The 11398-nt window shown below is 42.9% G+C and overlaps 1 protein-coding gene across 1 annotated transcript in view; it reads left to right on the forward strand.

Moving 5' to 3' along the window:
• The window catches only part of PRKDC (protein kinase, DNA-activated, catalytic subunit), a 164736-nt gene extending 153686 nt beyond the window's left edge, over positions 1-11050 (forward strand). The window contains exons 85-86 of the mRNA XM_024127082.2: positions 16-155; positions 1579-11050. Of these exons, the coding sequence (XP_023982850.1) occupies positions 16-155; positions 1579-1783 (345 nt within the window). The 3' untranslated portion in view covers positions 1784-11050. The remainder of the gene's footprint in view (positions 1-15; positions 156-1578) is intronic.
• Positions 11051-11398: the final 348 nt, after the last annotated feature.

Raw genomic sequence — 11398 nt, forward strand, 5'->3', positions numbered from 1 at the left:
GTTCCTTTCCTTTAGAATTTTGAACAGAAAATGCTAAGAAAAGGAGGATCATGGATTCAAGAAATAAATGTAACTGAAAAAAACTGGTATCCCCGGCAGAAGATACATCACGCTAAGAGAAAGTTAGCAGGTGCCAATCCAGCAGTTATTACCTGGTAAGACGTTATTTGTGGAAGAAACAAACACACGCCAACACGCTGGCGTTTCCGGAAGCATCACTGAACACCATAGTTTATCCTCGGCCTGTAGTGTTGGCACTGACAGATGGAGGGCCACGGCCTGAGGAAGCCGGCCTCTCCACCGCCCTGCGAGGTACTAACTCTGGAGCCCCTCCCAGTCTGCCTGGGGCCCGTGCACCGCATTCCTAGACTGTTGCATGAATATCTTTACCTGCCCGAGGGAGATTTAGGTTTTAAACTTGCTCTTGTCCTTTTTCAGGACAAATGGGACCCTGGCGGCATAGCCCCAAGGTGCGGAGAGCACAGTGGCGGCTCATTAACAAGTGTGCAAATCGGGTTACCTTTAACTTAGCTTTCACATTTTTCTGGTTGAGGTCTAAAACAAACAGGAATTTGTAGAAATGATTGACAAGAAGGAAAAAAAAGTTGGAATTTCCCATTAACAGTAAAAGGCTGTCTGTGGTCAGTTGTTTTTTGACAAAGGTGCCAAGACCATTCAGTGGTCTTTCCAACAAATGGCAAAGGAATGAAGGTGGAACCCCCACCTCCCACCACATACAAAGTTAATTCAAAGAGGATCAAAGACCTAACTGTAAGAGCTAAAACCGTAAAATACTTAGGAAGAAACACAGGGGTAAATCTTTAGGACCTGGGATTTGGCAGTGACAATTTGGCACTCTTAAGTATAACAGTAAAAGCACAAACAAGGAAAAGAAAAAACAGATAAATTCATCAAAATTGAAAACTTTTGTGCTTACCATCAGGAAAGTAAAAATACAGCCCACAGAATGGGAGAAAACATTTGAAAGTCATACACCTGCTAAGGGACTTGGGTATAGAATACATAAAAAACTCTTATAAGACCACCCAATTAAAAAATGACCAAAGTACCTGAACAGACATTGCTCTAAAGAAGATACGCAAATGGCCAATAAGCACATGGAAAGATGCTGACCATCATTAGTCATCAGATAAATGCAAATGGGATTCCACTTCACACCCACTGGGATTGTTGGAATCAAAAAATGGAATATAGCGAGTTGCTGGTGAGGGCTGGAGAAGTCGGAGCCCTCGGATGTTTCTGCTGGGAAGCTAAAATGGTGCAGCCACTGTGGGGAGGTGTGGCAGTTCCTCAAAGAGTTAAACCGGGGGGGGTACCGCAGCACCCTGCATTCCATTCTGGGTACTAACCCAAGCGAAGTAAAAGTGAGTCCACACAAACACGTGAAGACAGGCGTTCCCAGCACCCATCATGTTCTGATTTCCTGCAGATAGAATCTCTTGGCTTTAAGGTTATGAGCAACAGAAAATATTCTGCATGGTGAGAGGGAGCGTCTGGTTTGGACAGGAAAAATAATGAGTGGTTTGTGTCTTCATGTTTGTTTAATATTTTTTCCAGTGATGAGTTACTTCTGGGCCATGAGAAGGTGCCTGCCTTTGAGCATTACGTCGCTGTAGCACAAGGAAGCAGAGATCACAACATTCGTGCCCAGGAGCCAGGCAGTGGACTTTCAGAAGAGGCCCAGGTGAAGTGCTTGATTGACCAGGCAACAGACCCCAACATCCTTGGCAGAACTTGGGAAGGGTGGGAGCCCTGGATGTGAGGTCCCGGGGAGTCAGCAGAGGAAGGGCATGCGTGTGGAGAGAGTGTCCTAAACTTTGATCCAAGCAATCAGTGGGCTGGCTCATCATCCCAAAGCACCAGAGTTGTATCGCGAGTTTAATCAAGGTCGTGATGAAGAAGTGAATGCTCGCATGGGTGAATGACTAGGCCATAATCAGAGATTAGGTCAGGGTTAAAATGGATGTAGAAGGGCAGACTCGTGCAAGCACGGAATCAAGACCTTAGCAGATCGCGAGTGCTGCGAGCGGACCAAGAGCTGTCGTAGTTCATTGTGCACGTGAGCGTTCTACGACCGTGCCTCACGGCGCCGTGGAAATCACACCCGGAAGACTTCGTCCCGGAGACTTTGTGAGAGTCATATTAGCAGCACAGGAATAAGAACAGGTCAGGCTGTGATTATGGCTTATTATATTTAGAAATGATTGTATTTGACATTTTAGGATATTTTTGTAGGTTTTTCCCTTTCACATTTTTCTCTTCTAGTTTTGGCATTTTATGATAGAACTGTTCTCTAGAAGAGAAAGTATTTAGGAGAGGGAAAAACCTTGGTCTTAGCACTCACTTTTGCTACTCTGATCACAACGGGAAGGTGGATGAAAGAGCTTTGCATCCCAGGCTCGGGAAAGCTTCAGAAATTCCAAGTATGAAAGTAGGGATAGCACTAAGCATTCTGGTTCTGGGAAAATAAAAGAGATTCCTGTCTGAAATGAGTCCTTCTTTGGAGATAAAACACGCACTCTAGAGCAGCCAGATCAAGTTACAGAAACAGCTTCCTCTCCACTCAGAGCGCCTCTGTCCCCACCCCGGTCATCCCCACCTGGAGCTGATTTCAGGTTGGCTTTGAGCTTTTTGTTACTGTTTTTTCAAACATTTCTAGTTAGAAACTCTTGTATGATTTTGGGAAATAGTAAATCTTAAGACTAAGGACCATTCATAAAAGTTTTTTTTTCCCAAAGTAGTAGTCTAGCTTTTATGCAGTTTCACAAGCAAACATTTCATCTTACAATTATTTCATTGTATTACTTGACAAACTTACTCTGATAGATAGATACAGGTTGAATGCATTACGGCATTAATAAAAAACGTTTATGGGGACTTCCCCAGTGGTCCAGTGGTTAAGACTCTGTGCTTCCACTGCAGGGGGTGTGGGTTCAATCCCTGGTTGGGGAACTGAGACATCCAGCATGCTGCGCAGCGTGGCTGAAACATTCCAAGTTCCCTCAGGACAGGACGCCTACACACAGCTTCCAATAGACAAAATAAAATCGTGGGGAAAGAGTAAAGGTGTAAACTTTAAACACTTTCTAAAATAAAAATTATTTCATCAACTTGCAAGAAGTTTTGAAGTGCTGTTTATTAACTAATGACCAGTAACTTCCGCTAAGATAGATATTTTTGAACTTTGGAATATTGTCTGTATATTAAAGTGACAACACAGCTATGGGGGTTGTACTTATTCTCTTTGAACATCATGAAATTGAAGAATTTAAGGACTGGCTTTTCAAAAAAAGCAAAGGCCATTGGAATTTTGATAGGGACTGCACTGAATCTGTAGATGGCTTTAGGTAGTTTTGCTATTTAACCATATTAAGGCTTCCAGTCCATGAACACTTTCCTTTTATTTGTCTTTAATTTCTTTCAGCAGTGTTTTATGTAATTTTCACTAGTTTTTGATGTTTCTCCTTTTCGGTTTCCTTGTCTAAATTTACTCTTAGGTATTTTATTCTTTTGGATGCCGCTGTATATTTGTAGATATGTATTTACATAGTTTCCCAGTTTCCTTTTTGGATTGTCATTGCTGGTGTAGAGGGGCACGATTGCCTTTGTGTGGTGATCTTTTCTCTTGAAACTTTGCTGGATTAATTTATTAGCTCTAGTACTTACTTTGTGTATCTTTGGGACTTTTCGTATACAGAATCGTGTTGTCTGTGATAGAGATAGTTTTACTTCTGCTTTTCCAATTTGAATATCTATCTTTTCTCTTTTCTTGCCTGATTGCTCTGGCTAGAACATCCAGTACAGTGTTGAATAGCAGTGGTGAAAGTGGGCATCCTTGTCTTGTTTCTGATCTCAGGGGGAACGTTTTCATCTTTCTTTCACCAGTGAGTACGATGTCATCTGTGGGTTTTCAGCAATGTCCTTTGTCGTGCTGAGGAAGTTCCCTTCTAGTCTTAGTTTGCTGTGTGTTTTTATCGTGAAATGGTGTTGAATTTTGTCAAATACTTTTTTTGCATCAGTTGAGATGAACCTGTGTTTTTTCTCCTTTGTCTATTAAAGTTGTATATTACAACAACGGATACTAGCTTTTTTAAAATATTTATTTTTGGCTGCGTTGGGTCTTCGCTGCTGCACTTCGTTGCTGCTGTTCCTCTTCCCTGGTTGTGGCAAGCGGGGGCTACTCTTTGTTGCGGAGCACGGGCTCTAGGCGTGTGGGCTTCAGTAGTTGTGGCACGTGGGCTCAGTAGCTGTGGCTCGCGGGCTCTAGAGCGCAGGCTCAGTAGTTGTGGCGCACGGGCTTAGTTGCTCCGCGGCATGTGGGATCTTTCCGGGCCAGGGCTCGAACCCGCGTCCCCCGCATTGGCAGGCGGATTCTTAACCACTGCGCCACCAGGGAAGCCTGATACTAGATGTTGAATCACCCTTGCAGTGCTGGGACAAATCCCACCTGGCGATGGTGAGAAATCCTTCTACTCTGAGGTTGGATTCCATCTCCTAGTAGTTTGTTGAGGATTTTTGCATCAGTGTCCATAAGGGTTATTAGTCTATAATTCTCTTAAGGAGCCTCTGTCTGGCTTTGGTCTCAGGGTAATGCTGGGTTCATAGAACGAGTTCGGGTGTGTTCCCTTCTCTGATATTTTCTGGAAGAGTTTGAGAAGGACTGGTGTTAATTCTTCTTTCAGGGTTTGGTACCATTCACCAGTAAAGCCATCCTTTTCTTTTGGGGAGGTTTTTCCTATTACCGATGAAGTCTCTTGTTGCAGATCTCTTCAGATTTTTTTTTTTTTTTTTTTTTTTTTTTTGCGGTACGCGGGCCTCTCGCTGTTGTGGCCTCTCCCGTTGCGGAGCACAGGCTCAGCGGCCATGGCTCACGGGTGCAGCTGCTCTGCGGCATGTGGGATCCTTCCGGACCGGGGCACGAACCCGTGCCCCTGCATCGGCAGGCGGACTCTCAAGCACTAGGCCATCAGGGAAGCCCGCAAGATCTTTTCTGACCCGCCTCCGAGAGTAATGGATATAAAACCAAAAATAAACAAATGGGACCTCATGAAGCTTAAAATATTTTCCACAGCAAAGGAAATTATAAAGAAGAGAAAAAGACAGCCCTAAGAACAGGAGAAAACATCTGCAAACGAATCAACGGACAAAGCATTAACCTCCAAAATATATACACAGCTCATGAAGCTCAATATTAAAAAACATCCCCAACCCAAAAATGGGCAGAAGACCTAAATAGAGTTTTCTCCAAGGAAGACATACAGCTGGCCAAGAGGCACGTGAAAAGCTGCTCAACGCCACTAATTATTAGAGTAAATGTAAATCAAAACTACAGTGAGGTATTACCTCACACCAGTTAGAATGGGCATCATCAGAAAATCTACAAACAACAAATGCTGGAGAGGGTGTGGAGAAAAGGGAACCCTCTTGCACTGTTGGTGGGAATGTAAATTGATACAGCCACTATGGAGAACAGTATGGCGGGTTCCTCAAAAAGCTAAAAATAGAACTACCGTACGACACAGCAATCCCACTACCGGGCATATACCCAGAGAAGACCATAATTCAAAAAGACACATGCACCCCAATATTCACTGCAGCAGTATTTACAATAGTTGGGTCACGGAAGCAACTTAACTGCCCGTTGATGGCAAATGGACTAGGAAGATGTGGTATGTATATACAGTGGAATATTACTCAGCCCTAAAAAGGAACGAAATTGGGTTATTTGTAGAGACGTGGATGGACCTAGAGACTGTCATACAGAGTGAAGTAAATAAGTCAGAAAAAGCAAAACAAATACTGTATATGAACGCATATATGTGGAGTCTAGAAAAATGGTACAGATGAACCGGTTTGCAGGGCAGAAATAGAGACACAGACGTAGAGAATAAACTTATGGACACCAAGGGGGGAAAGCGGGGTGGGTGTGGTGGTGGCATGATGAACTGGGAGATTGGGATGGACACGTATACACTGATGTGTACAATACAGATAACCAATAATAAAAAAAGAATGCTAACTGAATTAGGAAAGAGATGAACACAGAATTTTAACAAGGAACTAGAAAATTATTTTAAAAAATGAGAAATTAATTAATAATTCAATAACCAAAAGGAAAAACAGAAGGAATAAACAGCAGATTAGGTGACACAGAAGAATGGATAAGTGAAGATGGAAATAACCCAATCAGAGCAACAAAAAAAACCCTGAAAGGGACTTTCAGATAACATCAAGTGTTTGCAACATTCACATTACACAGGTCACACCCCTGAAGGAGGAGTGAGAGATAGATAGAAGGGGGTCAAAAATGCACTTAATAAAATTATGGCGGAAAACGTCACAAGCCTGAAAAATGAAACATCAGTTATGGGAAGCGCAGTGCATGTCAAATAAGATGAACACAAATAGACTGATGCCGAGACATCATAATTGAAATGGAATAAGTTAGATCTAAAGGCAGCAAGAGAAAAAGAGTCATATACAAGGGAACCACCATAAGGCTGTCTGTCAGCTGATTTTTTCTGCAGAAACTGGGGGCAGAAGGGAATGGCATGATATATTTCAGGTGCTGAAAGGGAAGAACCTGCAACCTAGGATACTCTACCCAGCAACATTACCATTTAGAACAGAAGGAGAGAGAAAGCACTTCCCAGAGAAGCAGAAACTAAAAAAGTTCACCAATACTAAGCAACCCTAAAAGAAATGTTAAAGGGTCTTCTCTAAGTGGGAAAGAAAAGGCTATACAACAAGAGTAAGTATCTATAAGAAAGGAAAAATCCCACTAGTGAAGGCAAATATATATTACAGGCTGAGGATCAACCACTTAAATAAGCTAATACAAAGATTAAAAGACAAAAACTTGTAAAATCAAGTATAACTACAATAATCAGTAAAGAGATAAAAATGAAGATGTAAAATATGGCGTCAAAAACACAGTGTTGGGACTTCCCTGGTGGTCCAGTGGTAAAAAATCTGCTTACAATGCAGGAGATACGGGTTTGATCCCTGGTCAGGGAATTAAGATCCCACATGCTGCTGTGCAACTAAGCCCGCACGCCACAACTACTGAGCTTGCACGCCTCAACTGGAGCCCACATGCCACAAACTGCAGAACCCACCTGCTCTGGAGCCTGCACGTCACAACGACAGAGCCAATGCACTCTGCAACCGGCACGCCAAGTCTAGAGAGAGAAAACCTGCATGCTGCAAGTAGAGAGAAGCCCGTGCACCACACGAAAGACCCCACATGCCTCAATGAATATCCCACGTGCCGCAACTAAGCCCCGACACAGCCCAAAATAAAAATATGAATAAAAAATAAATCTTAAAAAAAGAACAGTGTGGGGGAAGGATGTAAACCATGTAGATGTTTTAGAATGCGTATGAACTTTAAAAGGACTACCTGTTTAAAATAAGTAAGTATAGTTATAGGTCAACATATATGAACCCCACGGTAACTACAAACCAAGAAACTACAGTAGAGGGAGTGGCCGAGATGGCAGAGTACAAAGACCCTGAGCTCACCTCCTCTCAGGAGCACTCCAGAATCACAACTATCTGCAGAACCACCACCAATGGAAAAGAATGGAAGCTACCAAAAAAGATCTTCTACAGCTAAAGACAAAGAAGGAACCACAATGAGATGGGTAGGAGGGACGGACTCACGAATATAATCAAATCCCACACGCCTGGGTGGGCGACCCACAAACTGGAGAATAATTATATTACAGAGGTTCTCCCACAGGAGTGAGAGTTCTGAGCCCTACCTCAGGCTCCCCAGCCTGGGGGTCCTGCACTAGGAAGACAAGCCCCCAGAGCATTTGGCTTCGAAGAGCAGAGGAGCTTAATTTTGGGAGCCCCACAGGACTGGGGAAAACAGAGACTTCATTCTTAAAGGGCACACATGAAATCTCACACATACCAGGAACCAGGGCAAAAGCAGTAATTGGATAGGAGGACCCTGGGTCAGACCAATCTGCTGGTCTTGGAGAGTCTCCTGGAGAGGTGGGGGGTGGCTGTGGCTCGCCATGGGGACACAGACACTGGTGGCAGACATTTGGGAACATTCTACCATGTGAACTGCTGCTGGTGTTTGCCATCTTGGCTCATCAGCACCAAGACCTGGCCCCAACAGCCTGTAGGCTCCAGTACTGGGACACCTCAGGCCAAACAACTAACTGGGTGGGCACATAGCCCCCACCCATCAGCAGACAGGCTGCTTGAAGACTTCCTGAGCCTACAGCCATGGCCCTGCCCACCAGAGGGCCAAGACCCAGCTCCACCACCAGCAGGCAGGCACTAGGCCTTCTCTCCAGGAAGCCTGCACCAGCCTCTTGACCAGCCTTATCCACCAAGGAGCAGACAAAAGAAAACCCCAATCCTGCAGACCCAGCCTGCCCACAGCAGGCTAGACCGTACTCTGAGACCAACTGGCCCCAGCCCTGTCCACCAACAGGCCAGTGCATACCCTGCACAGCATACTTAACTGTGTGAGGAACCAGGAGCCCCCCCCCCCACCCCCGCCAGTAGTCCAGCACTAACTCCAGGACCTGGGTTCACCTGCCATTGGGTGAACTCTGCCCGTTTCCAATGGACAGGCCCAAATCTTTGTGACTCTTTACCTATACCCATCACTGAGCCAGCACTAGCCTCAGGGCCCCTTAGGGTTCTGTAGCCAGCTGCCTCGTGACCAGGCCCTGCTAAACAGCAGCCAGCAGCATCTACACAAGGCAGGTCCTGGCAACCAACTGGGCTAGGGGCCAACCAAGCCCACCAGATCACCCACATAGCCCACCATAACAGAAGGACCCATGCAGCCCTCTTAGGGGGAACACTTAGAACATATAGGTAACGGGAGGACAGTGCACTGCTGGGACGCACAAGATGTCTCCTACAGAGGGCTACTTCTCCAAGGTTGAGAAATGTAAGTAACCTACCACAAACATAAAAATACAAATAGCAACTTAGACAAAATGAGGTAGCAGAGGAATATGTTCCAGATGAAGGAACAAGATAAAAAAAACTCAGAAGAAAAACTAAGTGATGTGGAGACAAGCAATCTACCGAAGAAAGGGTTCAGAATAAGAATTGTAAAGATGATCAAAGAATTTGGGAAAAGAATGCACAGAGTGAGAAATTAGAAGTTGTTAGCAAAGAGAAAACAAAGAATAACCAAACAGATGGAGAATACGATAACAAATGAAAAATATACTGGAAGAAATCAATAGTACAGAAGAACAAATCAGTGAGCTGGAAGACAGAGTAGTGGAAATCACTGCCACTGAACAGAAAAAAGAAAAAAAAGTATGAAAAGAAATGACAGTTTGAGAGACCTCTGGGACAACATCAAACACACTAATATTTGAATTATAGAGGCCCCAGAAGGAGATAAGAGAAAGGGCCTGAGAACATACGTTAAGACATAATAGCTGAAAACATCCCTAACCTGAGAAGGGAAAAAGTCACCCAAGTCCAGGAAGCACAGAGAGTGCCATACAGGATGAACCCAAAGAGTAAGACACCAAGACACACTGTAAATAAGGTGACAAAGAGATAAAGAGAGAATATTATAAACAACAAGAGAAAATCAAGAAATAGCATACAAGGGAATTCCCATAAGGCTGTCAGCCCATTTTTCAGCAGAAACTCTACTGGCCAAAAAGGAGGGGCATGATATATTTAAAGTGATGAAAGGGGAAAAACTACAACCAAGAATAATCTATCCAGGAAGGCCCTCATTCAGATTTGATGGGGAAATCAAAAGCCAAAAGAGTTCAGTACCATCAAACCAGCTTTACAACAGATGTTAAAAGAACTTCTCTAGGTGACAAGGAAAAGGCCACAACTAGAAACAAGAAAATTATGAAATGAAAAAGCTCACCAGTAAAGGCAGACATACAGAGAAGGTAGGAAATCTCCACACACCAAGCTAGTAGGGAGGTTAAAAGAAAAAAGTAGTAAGACTGTCTGTATCCACAATAAGCAGTTAAGGGATACACAAAGCAATGAGACATAAGATAACGCAAGCAAAAACAGTAATTGTGAGGGGAGGAGAGTACAAATGCAGGGTTTTCAAAATGCATTTGAAATTAAGACATCAGCAACTTAAAACAATCATGTGTACATACAGACTGCTATGCAAAACCTCATGGTAACTGCAAACCAAAAATCTATGATAGATATGTACTCAAAAAAGAAAAAGGAAACCAAACATAACAGTAAAGCTAGTCATCAAATGACGAGAGAGAATGAAAGAAGAAAGGGAAAAAAGACCCTACACAAACAAATCCAAAACAACAAAATGGCAATGAGAACATACATATTGATGATTACCTTAAATGTAAACAGAGTAAATGCTCCAACTAAAAGACACAGAGTGGTTGATGGACACAAAAACAAGACCCCTTGATATTCTGCGTACAAGAGACTCACTTCAGATCTAGAGACACATACAGACTGAAAGTGAGGGAGTGGAAAAAGGTATTCCATGCAAGTGGAAATCAAACGAAAGCCAGAGTAGTAATACTCTTATCAGACAAAATCGACTTTAAAATAAAGACTGTTACAAGTTACAAGGAGGGACCCTACATAATGATCAAGGGATCAATCCAAGAAGATATAATAATTGTATATATATATGGGAGCACCTAAATATAAGGCAAATATTAAGAGACATAAAAGGAGAAAGCGATGGTAACACAATAATAGTGGGGGACTTTTAACACCCCACTAATATTAATGGACAGATCATCCAGACAGAAAATCAGTAAGGAAACACAGGCCTTAAATAACACCTTAGACCAAATGGACTTAATTGATATATATAGAGAGCATTCCATCCTAAAGCAGCAGAATACATATTCTTTTCAAGTGCACGTGGAAAATTCTCCAGGATAGATTACGTGCTAGGCCACAAAATAAGCCTTGGTAAATTTAAGACAACTGAAATCATATCAAGCATCTTTTCCAACCGCAACACTTTAGAGACTAGAAATCAACTACAAGAAAAAAAGATTGCAAGAAACACAAACACGTGGAGGCTAAACACTATGCTGCTAAACAACCAATGGATCACTGAAGAGATTGAAGAGAAAATCAAAAAAATACCTACAGACAAATGAAAACAAAAATACAACGATCCAAAACCTATGGAATGCAGCAAAAGTGGTTCTAAGAGGGAAGTTTATAGTGATACAGCTTATCTCAGAGAACGAGGAAAATCTCAAACAACCTAACCTTACACCTAAAGCAACTAGAGGAAGAAGAACAAACAAAACCCAAGTCAGCAGAAGGAAAGAAATCATAAAGATCAGAGCAGAAACAAATGAAAACAGAGACGAAGAAAACAACAGAAGAGACCTTCGAGATGGCGGAAGAG

Source organism: Physeter macrocephalus, chromosome 15, assembly GCF_002837175.3.
Source record: "Physeter macrocephalus isolate SW-GA chromosome 15, ASM283717v5, whole genome shotgun sequence".
NCBI classification, from domain to species: Eukaryota; Metazoa; Chordata; class Mammalia; order Artiodactyla; family Physeteridae; genus Physeter; species Physeter macrocephalus.